The sequence below is a fragment of the Schistocerca piceifrons genome, chromosome 1, assembly GCF_021461385.2.
Source record: "Schistocerca piceifrons isolate TAMUIC-IGC-003096 chromosome 1, iqSchPice1.1, whole genome shotgun sequence".
NCBI classification, from domain to species: Eukaryota; Metazoa; Arthropoda; class Insecta; order Orthoptera; family Acrididae; genus Schistocerca; species Schistocerca piceifrons.
Window position 1 is genome coordinate 321,399,268 of NC_060138.1, and position 13,207 is coordinate 321,412,474.

Genomic DNA, 13,207 nt, shown 5'->3' on the forward strand with positions numbered 1-13,207 from the left:
CTGAGCTGGAGAGGACCTTAATGTGGATTAACGAATGTAATTTTTCTTCTGGTATCGTAATTTATTTGCCTTTAGAGCTGAAGTGGGTTATTTACTGAAAGCTTCATGAGGGAGTGGGGGGTAAATATACTGTGAAGCAGTAGCCAAGTTGACCAACTTGTTGAACAATTTCTGCAAGACGGTTGTGCACAAACACCACATACTATTCTTACAGCACATTTTTGAGAAATGAACATTTTCTGTCTTAAGGATGAATTACTCCGTAACATTATCCCATACCATATTACTGAATGAAAATACATATAATATGTGATTTCAGTCCCCCCAAGATTGGCAAAGCTTCGAAGTGCAAATGTGGCTGAGGTGTGTTGTTTTAGGAGTTCCAAAATGTGTTTTCTCTAGTTTAGTTTCTTGTCAATGTCGACACCGAAACGTTCTGAAGTCTCCCTCTAGTTATTACATCCCATAATTTATTACAATTATTAGTTGTGTAGTGCCGCAACATGAAAAAAACTGAATATGTTGTGCATATCTGAAATTGAGATTGAGACGATTCACAGAAAGCCACTAAAACTGAACTCTAGTATTATTTTAATTTATTCAAAACAAGAAGATCATGGAAACAGCACGTAATAATTTGATTTTCATTAACATTTGGATTAATAAATTTCTCTCTCAAGGAAGACACTAAATTCTGCTAAAGTCAACATTACTGAGTAGCTTCGGCTTGTGTGACTGCGTTTAAAATATCTTTACTGAATAAATGATGTACCCCGCGTAACCAAGTAAGATATCGGACTTCTTAAAAAAATAAGATCACTGCGGGTTCAGTTAAACGAAAGATAGAAGTAATGGCTATTATGACTGGAAATACTTTAGTACCAGTCTGAAAAACCAAACTAGTTTCCTCTAGTCCAATTACAGAAGCCACATTTAACTTTAGGTACTGCAGGGTTTATAAAGGATTAGAATTGACGCAAAGAAGGTTTGCTGAATTCTTACAATAATTGTTATTTCAATCAGAAGCTACGCTTACATTCATCAGAACAAGGGCAGCAATCGTACCGATCAACGTAAGATCAGAGCAGACAAGATAATGAAAGAATAATGAACGACTCACATATACAGCAAAACATGAAACAAAAAGGAATGCTAGCTCCATACTGTTTGCTTATTCTTAGATAAACATGACACTTTAAATAAATTATTAGCACTGTAAAGCTGTAGCAGTTATTTTCTTAACATGTGCTTACCATTATTTTAAGAATGAGAATCTTTCTTAAATTATTCAGCGATTCAAAAGGAGGCGCCACGCCATTCAGTAACACTTGTAACAACATTATTTCCCATTTACCTAAACGCCCGCCGTTCTTCCCCACACGCTTCGTGTACAGTCAGGGCTGCAAATGCAGCAGAGGTTCACCCTGTAACGCGGCTGCGGCCTTTTGACGCTGACGGCGGCCGTGTTGCAGAGAACGCGTGGATCATGACCCGCGAGCGGCTGGCGCCGGACCCCGTGCTGCAGCGAGCCTACGGCCTCCTGGACAACTTCAAGATCCGGCGCACGTTCTTCGTGAAGACGGACCAGGAGAACTGCGACTACGTGGCCGCGCCCGGCGCCTCCGGCGACGCAGCCCCGGCCACCACGACCGCCGCAGCAGCGCCCGCCGCCCCCGCGGCCGCTGCCAACCCTGCCCCCGCGGCCGCCCCCGCTGCTGCTCCTGTAGCGTCTTCCAGAAGGTTTGTCAGGTAAACAACACTTCTTCTTCTCGTACGATGACTCTTTAAGCACGCTGCCTTTTATTTTCTACGTAAACTGCCAATAGGCAATATACACTGCTGGCCATTAAAATTGCTACACCAAGAATAAATGCAGGTGATAATCGGGTATCCATTGGACAAATATATTATACTAGAACTGACATGTGATTACATTTTCACGCAATTTGGGTGCATAGATCCTGAGAAATCAGTACCCAGAACAACCACCTCTGGTCGTAATAACGGCCTTGATACGCCTGGGCATTCAGTTAAACAGAGCTTGGATGGCGTGTACAGGTACAGCTGCCCATGCAGCTTCAACACGATACCACAGTTCATCACGAGTAGTGACTGGCGTATTGTGACGAGCCAGTTGCTCGGCCACCATTGACCAGACGTTTTCAATTGGTGAGAGATCTGGAGAATGTGCTGGCCAGGGCAGCAGTCGAACATTTTCTGTATCCAGGAAGGCACGTACAGGACCTGCAACATGCGGTCGTGCATTATCCTGCTGAAATGTAGGGTTTCGCAGGGATCGAATGAAGGGTAGGGCCACGGGCCGGAACACATCTGATACGTAAAGTCCACTATTCAACGTGCCGTCAATGCCAACAAGAGGTGACCGAGAGGTGTAACCAATGGTACCCCATACCATCACGCCAGGTGATACGCCAGTATGGCGATGACGAATACACGCTTCCATTGTGCGTTCACCGCGATGTCGCCAAACACGGATGCGACCATCATGATGCTGTAAACAGTACCTGGATTCATCCGAAAGAATGACGTTTTGCCTTTCGTGCACTCAGGTTCGTCGTTGAGTACACCATCGCAGGCGCTCCTGTCTGTGTTGCAGCGTCAGGGGTAACCGCAGCCACGATCTCCGAGCTGATAGCCCATGCTGCTGCAAACGTCGTCGAACTGTTCGTGCAGATGGTTGTTGTTTTGCAAACGTTCCCATCTGTTGACTCAGGGATCGAGACGTGGCTGCACGATCCGTTACAGCCATGCGGGTAAGATGCCTGTCATCTCGACTTCTAGTAGTACGAGGCCGTTGGGATCCTGCATGGCGTTCCGTACTACCCTCCCGAACCCACCGATTCCATATTCTGCTAACAGTCATTGGATCTCGGCCAATGCGAGGAACAATGCCGCGATACGATAAACCGCAATCGCGATGGGCTACAATCCGACCATTATCAAAGTCGGAAACGTGATGGTACGCATTTCTCCTGCTTACACGAGGCATCACAACAACGTTTCACCAGGCAACGCCGGTCAACTGCTGTTTGTGTATGAGAAATCGGTTGGAAACTATCCTCATGTCAGCGTGTTGTAGGTGTCGTCGCCGGCGCCAGCCTTGTGTGAATGCTCTGAAAAGCTAATCATTTGCATATCACAGCATCTTCGTCCTGTCGGTTAACTTTCGCGTCTGTAGCACTTTACCTTCGTGGTGTAGCAATTTTAATGGCCAGTAGTGTATGTCTCGCTCCGATCGACAGTTACGTATCGTCAGTCTGGGCAAAGAACAACGCAAATAAGGTGATTGTATGTTCTGTAGTCAATAACGTTTAGTTTGAGCGTATCAAAAGTTATTACTTATAGCCAAGGAGACATTTTTTAACTGTTATATTTAGGGCGATTGGAAGCCTTATGTTACGTGACTATCTCAGTCATACTGGAAAGAAATGAACTTTCTTGTCCGCATTGGATTGCTTTACAACACTTCATCATTAGAACTAAAAAAATTCAAACAAGTTAAATGCAAAGTCATTATTAAATATGAAAAAGTAACAAGATGTATTTCTACAAATACTACATGTCAATCAGTCAACTTCCGCCCATATTATTCAGTTGACATCAACTGCCGTGCTTCCTCATGCACTGCATTTACAAAATTGAACATTTGCGTTTCTTGGGGCCACACAAGTACGCTTTCTTTATTAGAACGAAAAACACAAAGAACTTTTTATGTTTATAGAATTATAACGTAATCATTATTACTCATTTTTTGGAAACATAATCAACAGCGATCTTTAAAAAGAGAAACGGTTACTGCTCCCATACCGATTACTCGCTCGATAAAACGAAACGAACATGTTCCTCTCAGAGTAGCATTTCAATCCACCTCCTCAGTTACTTGCTGTAGATATTGCAGTCTCTGTCTTCTTCTACAGGTAGCAAATGAAAGCATTAAAATGAAAGTGGTCAGACATAACTAAAAACGTAGTTGTTCAACACACGCAATTACTTTATGATTCTAATAACTACTCATAAGCGGCGAAACAGATAAATTGTTGTTAGTCCGTTCAATGCAGTGAAAGCAGTTGTGAACCAAGAGGCATTTTCCAAAATAAATCCGTGCTCCAACCCGAGTATGTCACATTCCGAGGATATAAGTCTCTTGAGGCACATGCAGGATAATTACGTTTCTTCAGAACACTAATATTTCCACGTGCGCCATCCATTTCCCAAAAGAGTCTGTACCACAGTGATGGTATTGTATCTTCAGATAATCCAAACGCAAAAATTAATAAAAGCATCATAATTAAAGAGAGAATATTTGCCCTCGCTACGCTTTACGCAATGTAAAACGCTTAACGCAGGTTACGCATGATGTGCTAAACACAAAACTTCGTGCAGCTATACTTAATAAGAAAACAGTGCTGTGGAGTGCGTTGTATGGTTTAGGGAAATCTTACACACACTGCGTAACAAAATTAAAGAACCACTTTTTCGATACCCCGTAATTGTCTCCCTCTAGATTGGCGACGCTTCAGACGCTCATGCGAAAAAAGGCTAGAGCTCAGAAGTTGATGTGAGATCTATGGTCGGTTGGTTCCACGAAGGCTCTTCCCAACGCCACCGTGGAAGCGCACATGATGACAAGGCCGTCACAGCCCCTCTTACCCACATTTCACAACTTCTTTTGACGTCTCCGCCATAGAGGTCGGAATCGCGATGCCCAGCGTTGAAGTCACGCACCTTTTATTGCGTGTGGCCGAGGAAAACAGTTCAGACACAATTCCGCTAACACTCGACAAGAAAGGACTTCATGGGGTGGTATACAGGGTGTCAGAGTAACCCCATTTTCATTCGGGCGTTGATTCCACACATTTGGCCCTCGAAGACGACAGTTCACACTCTGATGAGCGACAGGACAAAGTTTTTGACATAATTTGTCAATGCTGACTCCCACGGACGTTCCAGGCCTTCTCCAAGCACACCATGAGCCAGCAATCCTACTGAACGCGACCCGTCCCTTTGGAGTGCAGCACAATTTTTGCTCTGGTGTTCAGGATGGAAGTAGTAGGGACAGCTCAAAATCATTCGTCAAAATCTCAACGCTTTCTGGTGGAGCAAGCGGTGCTTATGCTTTTTCAGGCTCCCCATTTCTTGTGGCCTGATCACGGAAAGGTACCAAACTCACACATATGTGAGAAAAACGGCAAAGAGTGCCTCTAAGACCCCCCGTTCAACTATACCTTCGGTAACAACCGGTCCACCTTTCTTGAGCACTTTAAAAGTCTACCTGTAGAGAAACATGCCGTGACGAAGTCCTAGGATCTTCGACGCCGTTCCGGTTTCGCACCCCTACTAGCAGATGCTAGAGCAGCGGCGTAGCCTGCCTGCAGGCTCCTAGCACTCTCGACATGGGCTGTCTGTATGCAGGTACGTTTTTAAGATGCTCAACAACGGTCAAAGATGTGTGGGTGGCATCGAAAGTACTGCCGAAGTGGGTGGACTTACAGGGACCCTTTGCAGTTTTATTCACTCATGTGTCAATGTGGGAGCTAAACAGGAAGACTGAACAAGTATAAGCACCTTTTGCTGCTTCAGATCACGTTTCAAACTACATCGAATAGTTTTGAACGGACCCTAGATGTTCCATCTGCACACCAGTGCTGTAGTCGCAGTGCTCTCCAAATGGGTGAGTTCACGTCCAATGGCGTTGCTGGGCCACTATGTGTTCAGAGAAGGGTTTAATCTTCCGGGAGAGAAGCGGGGTTGTCATCAGCGTCAAAGAATGTCAAGAACGTCGTCCTGTCGCTCACTGGACTGTAAGCTGTAGTTTCCGATCGCGAAATTCGCGGAATGAACGCTCCAAAAAAGAGATGGTTTCTTTGACGCTATTTATGCCATACACATTGGAATATTGCTGTCGATTTTGAGCGACGATGTGTCTGAAATGTTTTTCTCGGCTACCCATAAGAAAACTGCGTGATATGAGCTCATGGCGTCGCGGATGTGAGCTCCATCGCGCAGGCGTCAAAAGATGGAATGAAATGATCGGTAACAGGGGGTACGACGACCTCCACGTCTACGCCGTTCCGGTTCCACATACCTACTAGCAGATGCTAGAGCAGCGGTGTAGCCTGCATTTGGCAGAATTATAATGGCATTTGGCCCCTATGTGACATCATTAGTTTACGCTTCACATAAACATCTGAGATGTGGCCGTTTTTTCGCATATGATGACTCCTTCCTGTCTGAAGCGCCGCCGAACTCGACAGTGATTTCGTAGGACGCCACAGTTTTATATCCTTACAGAGGAAGTTTGTAGGTATCTTTGGGCAAAATTTCAAACTAATGTGCTGCAGAGGGGTGTGGGGGGCAATGATAAGGTTTCTAAAAAGTGATCATTTAATGTTGTTTGCGTTTTGAAGAGAAACTCTGAAAGTTTTTTTTACAAACATTCGAGATGCGAACCATGAGTGGCCCGGAAGACATTAATATGGTAATAGAATTCCTGCCATACCCGTCCCAGCATGGCATCGTCGACTGTGGCAGTCGCTTCCCTTATTCTCTCCCGGCGCTCTGCTACATCAAGTGGTAGAGGCGGTACATACACCAGACCTTTAATGTGTCCCCACAGAAAAAAGTCACATGGAGTGAGATCTGGTGATCGGGGAGGCCATTTCATGAAACAGGTGTCTCCTCCTGTGGCACGGCCGATCCATCGATGCGGCAACTCCGTGTTCAGGAACCCACGTGCTTCACGATGAAACCTGGGTGAAGCCCCATCCTGCTGAAAGACGAACGTAGAGTCCGATTGCATTTGAGGCATCAGCCATTGCTGCAGCATGTCCAAGTAGGAATATCTAGTGACTGTGCTTTCGGCGAAGAAGAATGGCCCAGACAGTTCTCGACGTGACAAGGTACAAAAAACATTTACCTTTGGGGAATCACGCTCAAATTCAATGCTTTCGTGTGGATGCCTTGCACCCCGGATTCGACAAGTATGCCCGTTCACTTTCCCGTTAGTGTGAAAAGTGTCTTCGTCGCTAAAAATTAAGCGATCAACAATGCCATCCCCATCCTCATTCAATTGTTGCAACTGCGAACAAAACTCAAAACGCTTGTCTTTGTCGTCGTCATTGAGCACTAGCTCCAATTTGAATGGTTTCATAGACAACTTCTGTCGCAGGACTTTCCACACTGTCACTGGAGCAATTTCGAGTTCACAGTATGCTCGACGCACCGATTTCTTTGGACTGCTTATGAATGTCTCTCGTACGCAGTCCACAATCACTTCACACACCCTGGGACGTCCGCTTCACTTTGCCGGGCACAAGGAACCCGTTGCAACGAATTTGTTATGCCAGTGGTAAATGGCCTTCCTTGTTTGTGGCTTCTTACCGTACTTGGATCTAAACACCTGTTGAACAGCAGTAGCACACTTGTTTTTGTCGAATTCCAACACACAGAAAGCTCGCTCCGCGCCTGAACTCGCCATGTTTGCGACTAGCGCTGACTATCGGGAAATTACCAAACTACACCTTGGCGGTATACATGAAAAAAAAAAAACTTTCAGGGTTTCTCTTCAAAATGACATATGTATGATATCTGTACAATGTTTGGTTTTTGAGCAATAAATAACTGAAAGTGTTCCCGGACTTTACGTACACCTTTCTATGACGAACTGTGAATGGCTTGTAATTTCTGTTTAGGTCTATTGATGAGGATGCGTCCATATATATTATGTACTTGACAGTGAGCAGCTCTCTAAATTGTCTAACAACGTTTCGTAAAGTACTGTCTGAAAATAAGCTGGTGGAAAAGGTGTCGTTCTTTAAAAAAATCTTCTCTCTTCGGCGTCCCCTACCTGTTTGACGACACTGCCTGACTGAAAAAGCTCCTATAATGGGAGGAGGAAACGAGATGAAACTTCACGGGTTGAGACGATATGTGATGTTGTTGCAGTGATTTCAAAATCAACCCAAATCTTGACAATATGAACCCATTTGTAAGTAGGGTGTTGCAACGTCCCTGGCCTGGAGGCATGCACTGATTAGGTTGGGAAGGGTGTCATGAAGTAGTTGTATCCTATCCTGAGGCAAGCTGGCATGCAACTGTTGTAAATGGTCCTTGATGACATGGATACCAGCACTGGTCCCAAACATCTTCTATTGGGGACAAATCTGTGGATTTTCACAGAGGAAGACTGCGCTGTAGTTCCTTCTCTAGATTGTCGTACAGATGACGAAATTATAGATATCGAAGACGAGAGAGGGGTAGAAAAACAATTAAAATCTCTAAAAAGAGGAAAGGCCGCTGGACCTGGTGGGATACCAGTTCGATTTTACACAGAGAACGCGAAGAACTTGCCCCCCCCCCCCCCCCCTTCTTGCAGCGGCGTACCGTAGGTCTCTAGAACAGCGTAGCGTTCCAAAGGATTGGAAAAGGGCACAAGTCATCCCCGTTTTCAAGAAGAGACGTCGAGCAGATGTGCAGAACTATAGACCTATATCACTGACGTCGATCAGTTGTAGAATTTTGGAAACGTATTATGTTCGAGTATAATGACTTTTCTGGAGTCTAGAAATCTACTCTGTAGGAATCAGCATGGGTTTCTAAAAAGACGATCGTGTGAAACTCAGCTCGCGCTATTCGTCCACGAGACTCATAGGGCCACAGACACGGGTTCCCTGGTAGACTTCCGCAAGGCGTTCGATACAGTTCCCTGCAGTCGTTTAATGAACAAAGTAAGAGCATATGGACTATCAGACCAATTGTGTGACTGGATTGAAGAGTTCCTACATAACAGAACACAGCATGTCATTCTCAATGGAGTGTCGTAGGACCGTTGCTATTCACAATATACATAAATGACCTTGTGGATAACATCGGAAGTTCACTGAGGCTTTTCGTGGATGATGCTGTAGCATATCGAGAGGTTGTAACAATGGCAAATTGTACTGAAATGCAGGAGGATCTGCAACGAATTGACGCATGGTGCAAGGAATGGCAACTGAATCTCAATGTAGACAAGTGTAATGTGGTGCGAATACATAGAAAGAAAGGTCCTTTATCATTTAGCTACAATATAGCAGGTCAGCAACTGGAAGCAGTTAATTCCATAAATTATCTGGGAATAGGCATTAGGAGTGATTTAAAATGGAATGATCATATAAAGTTGATCGTCGGCAAAGCAGATGCCAGACTGATATTCATTGGAAGAATCCTAAGGAAATGCAGTCCGAAAACAAAGGAAGTACGTTACAGTACACTTGTTCGCCCACTACTTGAATATTGCTCACCAGTGTGGGATCCGTACCAGACAGGGTTGATAGAAGAGATAAAGAAGATCCAACGGAGAGCAGCGCGCTTCGTTACAGGATCATTTAGTAATCGCGAAAGCGTTACGGAGATGATAGATAAACTCCAGTGGAAGACTCTGCAGGAGAGAGTCTCAGTAGCTCGGTACGGGCTTTTGTTGAAGTTTCGAGAACACACCTTCACCGAGGAGTCAAGCAGTATATTCCTCCCTCCTACGTATATCTCGCGAAGAGACCATGAGGATAAAATCAGAGAGATTAGAGCCCACACAGAAGCGTACCGATAATCTTTATTTCCACGAACAATACGAGACTGGAATAGAAGGGAGAACCGATAGAGGTACTCAAAGTACCATCCGCCACACACCGTCAGGTGGCTTGCGGAGTATGGACGTAGATATAGACGTAGAGCGCAACATCACGCAGACAATTCTTAGAGACACACACCATGTGGGAGCGAACATTGTCCTGCTGAAAAATGGCACAGCGATACCGTCGTACCTGAGGTAAGACATGGATCAGGATGTTCTCTCACTCAGTATCAGTCATGGCATGAAGACAAACCCGATGGCTACCAGCACAATGACGCCACGAGTAACACCACTGTGCCTCTTCAAAATACTGGCGGCAGAAGAACTCTTCGCAAGGCGCCACTATACCGTTGACGATGGACATCTAGTGAAGTATAGCGCAGCGATTCATCTTTATCACAATACAACACTATTCATAAACAGTGTATAGTTTCTGGCCACGGCACCACTGTAAATTCAGTCATTTGTGTAGCGTTGTTAACAGCAGCCTACGCTTGGGGCAATAATTCTCTAGTCCGGCTGCTGCCAGCCTCCGACCATTGGTGCAGGGTGACACAGAATGTTACCGGAGCCTGTTACTGTCACAGTTTACTTGGTGGAGGAGTAAAGGGACTACCATGTGCTTGGTGCACGTATGGAGATTCTCCTTTGTGATGATTAGTCGTGGTCCTTACGAGCCCACGCTCTTCGACATTGGGTCACTGCCATACCAGAATGCCCCATAAATCTGGATATTTCATGAGTCCAGTAACAAGCCACACAGAGATCCACAAAGCGGCCCGTTTCAAACTCTGACAGATACTGCCGACGCTGTTTCACACTAGCTCGCGTCATCTTCACGTCCTTCACACTGATCACTCAACATCTGTCGCTGTTCACGCCCCTTACATACGCTGCCATACCTGGTAACAACTCCACACACGAACCACACTTACGCACTCTGGTGGCCGTTAAACCACTAACTGAGAATTTGTCCGAATCACGTGGTCTGGTAGCTAGCGTTGCTGCCTCTGGATCACGGCGTCCCGGGTTCGATTCCCGGCCGGGTGATTGTGTTGTCCTCATCATTTCATCATAATCATCATTCGCCAGTGGCTAGAAGAGACTGTATAAAAAACTGGGACTTCGTACGGACGCTGATGACGCAGAGTTGAGCGCCCACAAATCAGTCATCATCATCATCATCGCTAACGGAGAATTGCAACCCCGTTGAGTTACGCACCCGCTGATGGGGTGTACGAGTATGTAGTTACACTGATCTCCATCGATGACTTCTGCGTGCTTCAGTCTTTTTGCCAGGCAGTATGCACTGATCAGCCAAAACAATATGACCACGGTCCACTGCAGGACTGGATGCCTACTGGTGGCGTTGCGAGCACGTGACGCAGTAGGAAATGTTTGTAAGCCAAGCAGAGAGTGATGGGGATTACCCTACTGAAGATATTCGCTGCAAATGGAGGAAACCACTGAGATAAGGGACGTATCCAAAGGGCAGTTTATTATTACACAGAGCCTGTGAACGAATATCCCGGAAATGACGAAGCTAGTCGAACGTTCACGTGCTACTTTCATGAGCATCTACAGGGTGTGGTAAAAGTGCAGAGAAACTACTACTAGTCGCTAAATGTTTGGACGTCTACGACTCTTTAGAGAACATTGGGTTTGGAGAGTTGTCTGCTCTGTAAAGTACCACGTCTGGCAAAAGAGCATAATGCCGGTGAACGCACATGTGTTTTGGCGTACACCATTCAGCGCACACTGTTGAACAAGTGGATTCGCAGTAAAGGACTCCTTCATGTTCACAAGTTGGCCCAACGTCATCGCCAATTACGATTGTAGTGGCCTCCGGAGCATCGAGATCCGTGTAACACTGAAAAACGTGGCGGCTCGTCGGATGAATCACGTTTTGTTACAACAGGTAGACGGTCGTCTCATCAAATGCCCTCATCCAGGCGAATGGCTGTTGGAAACGTGCACCGCGCTCCGAAAAGAGGCCGGCGGGAGCAGTATTATGCTCTGACAGACATTCTCCTGCGCTCGCTTGGGATGTGTGCTAATGATCGAAGACATCATGTCAGCTACGAACCATCTGCTTCCCTTCTTCCTTGGCGATGATGACGATGGTGATATTCGGTTTGTGGGGAGCTCAACTGCCTGTAAAAAGTTCCAATCCTTACAGTGTAAACTGAAATGATGAGGACAACGCAAACACCCAATCCCCGGGCGCAGAAAATCTCCGACCGGTCCGGAAATCGAACCCGGGACCCCGTAATTCAGGGGCAGCACCGCTAACCACTAGAACACACGCTGCGGACTTCATGATTGATGTCTTTCCTGACGACAATGTCTGCTCTCAGCAGCATAATTGTTCGTGTCTCGAAGCCAGAATGGAGCTACAGTGATTTGAAGAGCGTGATAGCGAAATGACGGTAACGTCTCGGCCACCAAATTCGACTGATGTGGATCCAGTGGTTCCCATCTGCGTCGGTCTCGAGCGCCATCAACGCGTATACAAATTAGGGGCCAGTTATTTGCGGGAACAGTATTGTATTGCGTTACAAAGACGGCTGGCCGCTGTGGCCGAGCGGATCTAGGCGCTTCATTCCGGAGCCGCGCTGCTGCTACGGTCGCAGGTTCGAATCCTGCCTCGGGCAAGGATGTGTGTGATGTCCTTAGGTTCAAATGGTGCAAATGGCTCTGAGCACTATGGGACTTAACTGCTAAGGTCATCAGTCCCCTAGAACTTAGAACTTCTTAAACCTAACTAACCTAAGGACATCACACGCAGCCATGCCCGAGGCAGTATTCGAACCTGCGACCGTAGCGGTCGCACGGTTCCAGACTTTTGCGCCTAGAACCACTCGGCCACTCCGTCTGGCATGTCCTTAGGTTAGTTAGGTTTAAGTAGTTTTAAGTCCAGGGGACTGATGACCTCAGATCTTAAGTCCCATAGTGCTTAGGGCCATTTGAACCAATTCGTTACAAAGACGGCCCACAAACCATTAAGAAGATGGTCGTAATGTTTTGGCTCGGTCAGTGTATGAAGATTGAATGTCCTAACTTGATACAGGACGTGAACCGTGTTGTCTTACTGCTGCTGTCCGCTTTGCAGGGAGACGGCAGCCCTGGACAAGGAGGAGGCGAGCGCCGGCCACAAGAAGCCCCTGGCTGATGTCGCTCGCGAGAAGAGGCCGGCCACCAAGCCGGACAAGGAGCAGGACAAGGACAAGGCCCCCAACAAGAAGGCCTCCAGCGGCACCGCCTAGCGGGACACAGTCTCTATTTATTTCCTAGTTTGTAGTCACGTACTATTTATTTGATCGCCTTCTTTTTGTACGAAATAAAAAAAAACTTTTTTCTAATATAATGAACGTTCGTTTTTTTTTGTCGATCATAAGCGGTGATTTTTGTTAGCCAACTGCTTCAGCAGTCAGCTGCAGCGCCGTTGTCACATATTATTTCTTACAAGGTGATTGAGATTTTTACTTTGTTGAACATCTAACACTTCCTCATCTGCCGGCATTCGCTCCTCTATCAGTCCGTTCGTCAATAGATCCTAATGTCAGCAGTGTTTAC

General features: G+C 46.1%; 1 protein-coding gene across 1 annotated transcript in view; it reads left to right on the top strand.

Annotated features, from left to right (window-relative positions):
• Positions 1-12,995, top strand: part of LOC124717333 — a 63,888-nt gene extending 50,893 nt beyond the window's left edge. The window contains exons 8-9 of the mRNA XM_047244200.1: positions 1,473-1,749; positions 12,744-12,995. Coding sequence (XP_047100156.1) covers positions 1,473-1,749; positions 12,744-12,897 — 431 coding nt within the window. The 3' untranslated portion in view covers positions 12,898-12,995. The remainder of the gene's footprint in view (positions 1-1,472; positions 1,750-12,743) is intronic.
• The last annotated feature ends 212 nt before the right edge of the window (positions 12,996-13,207 follow it).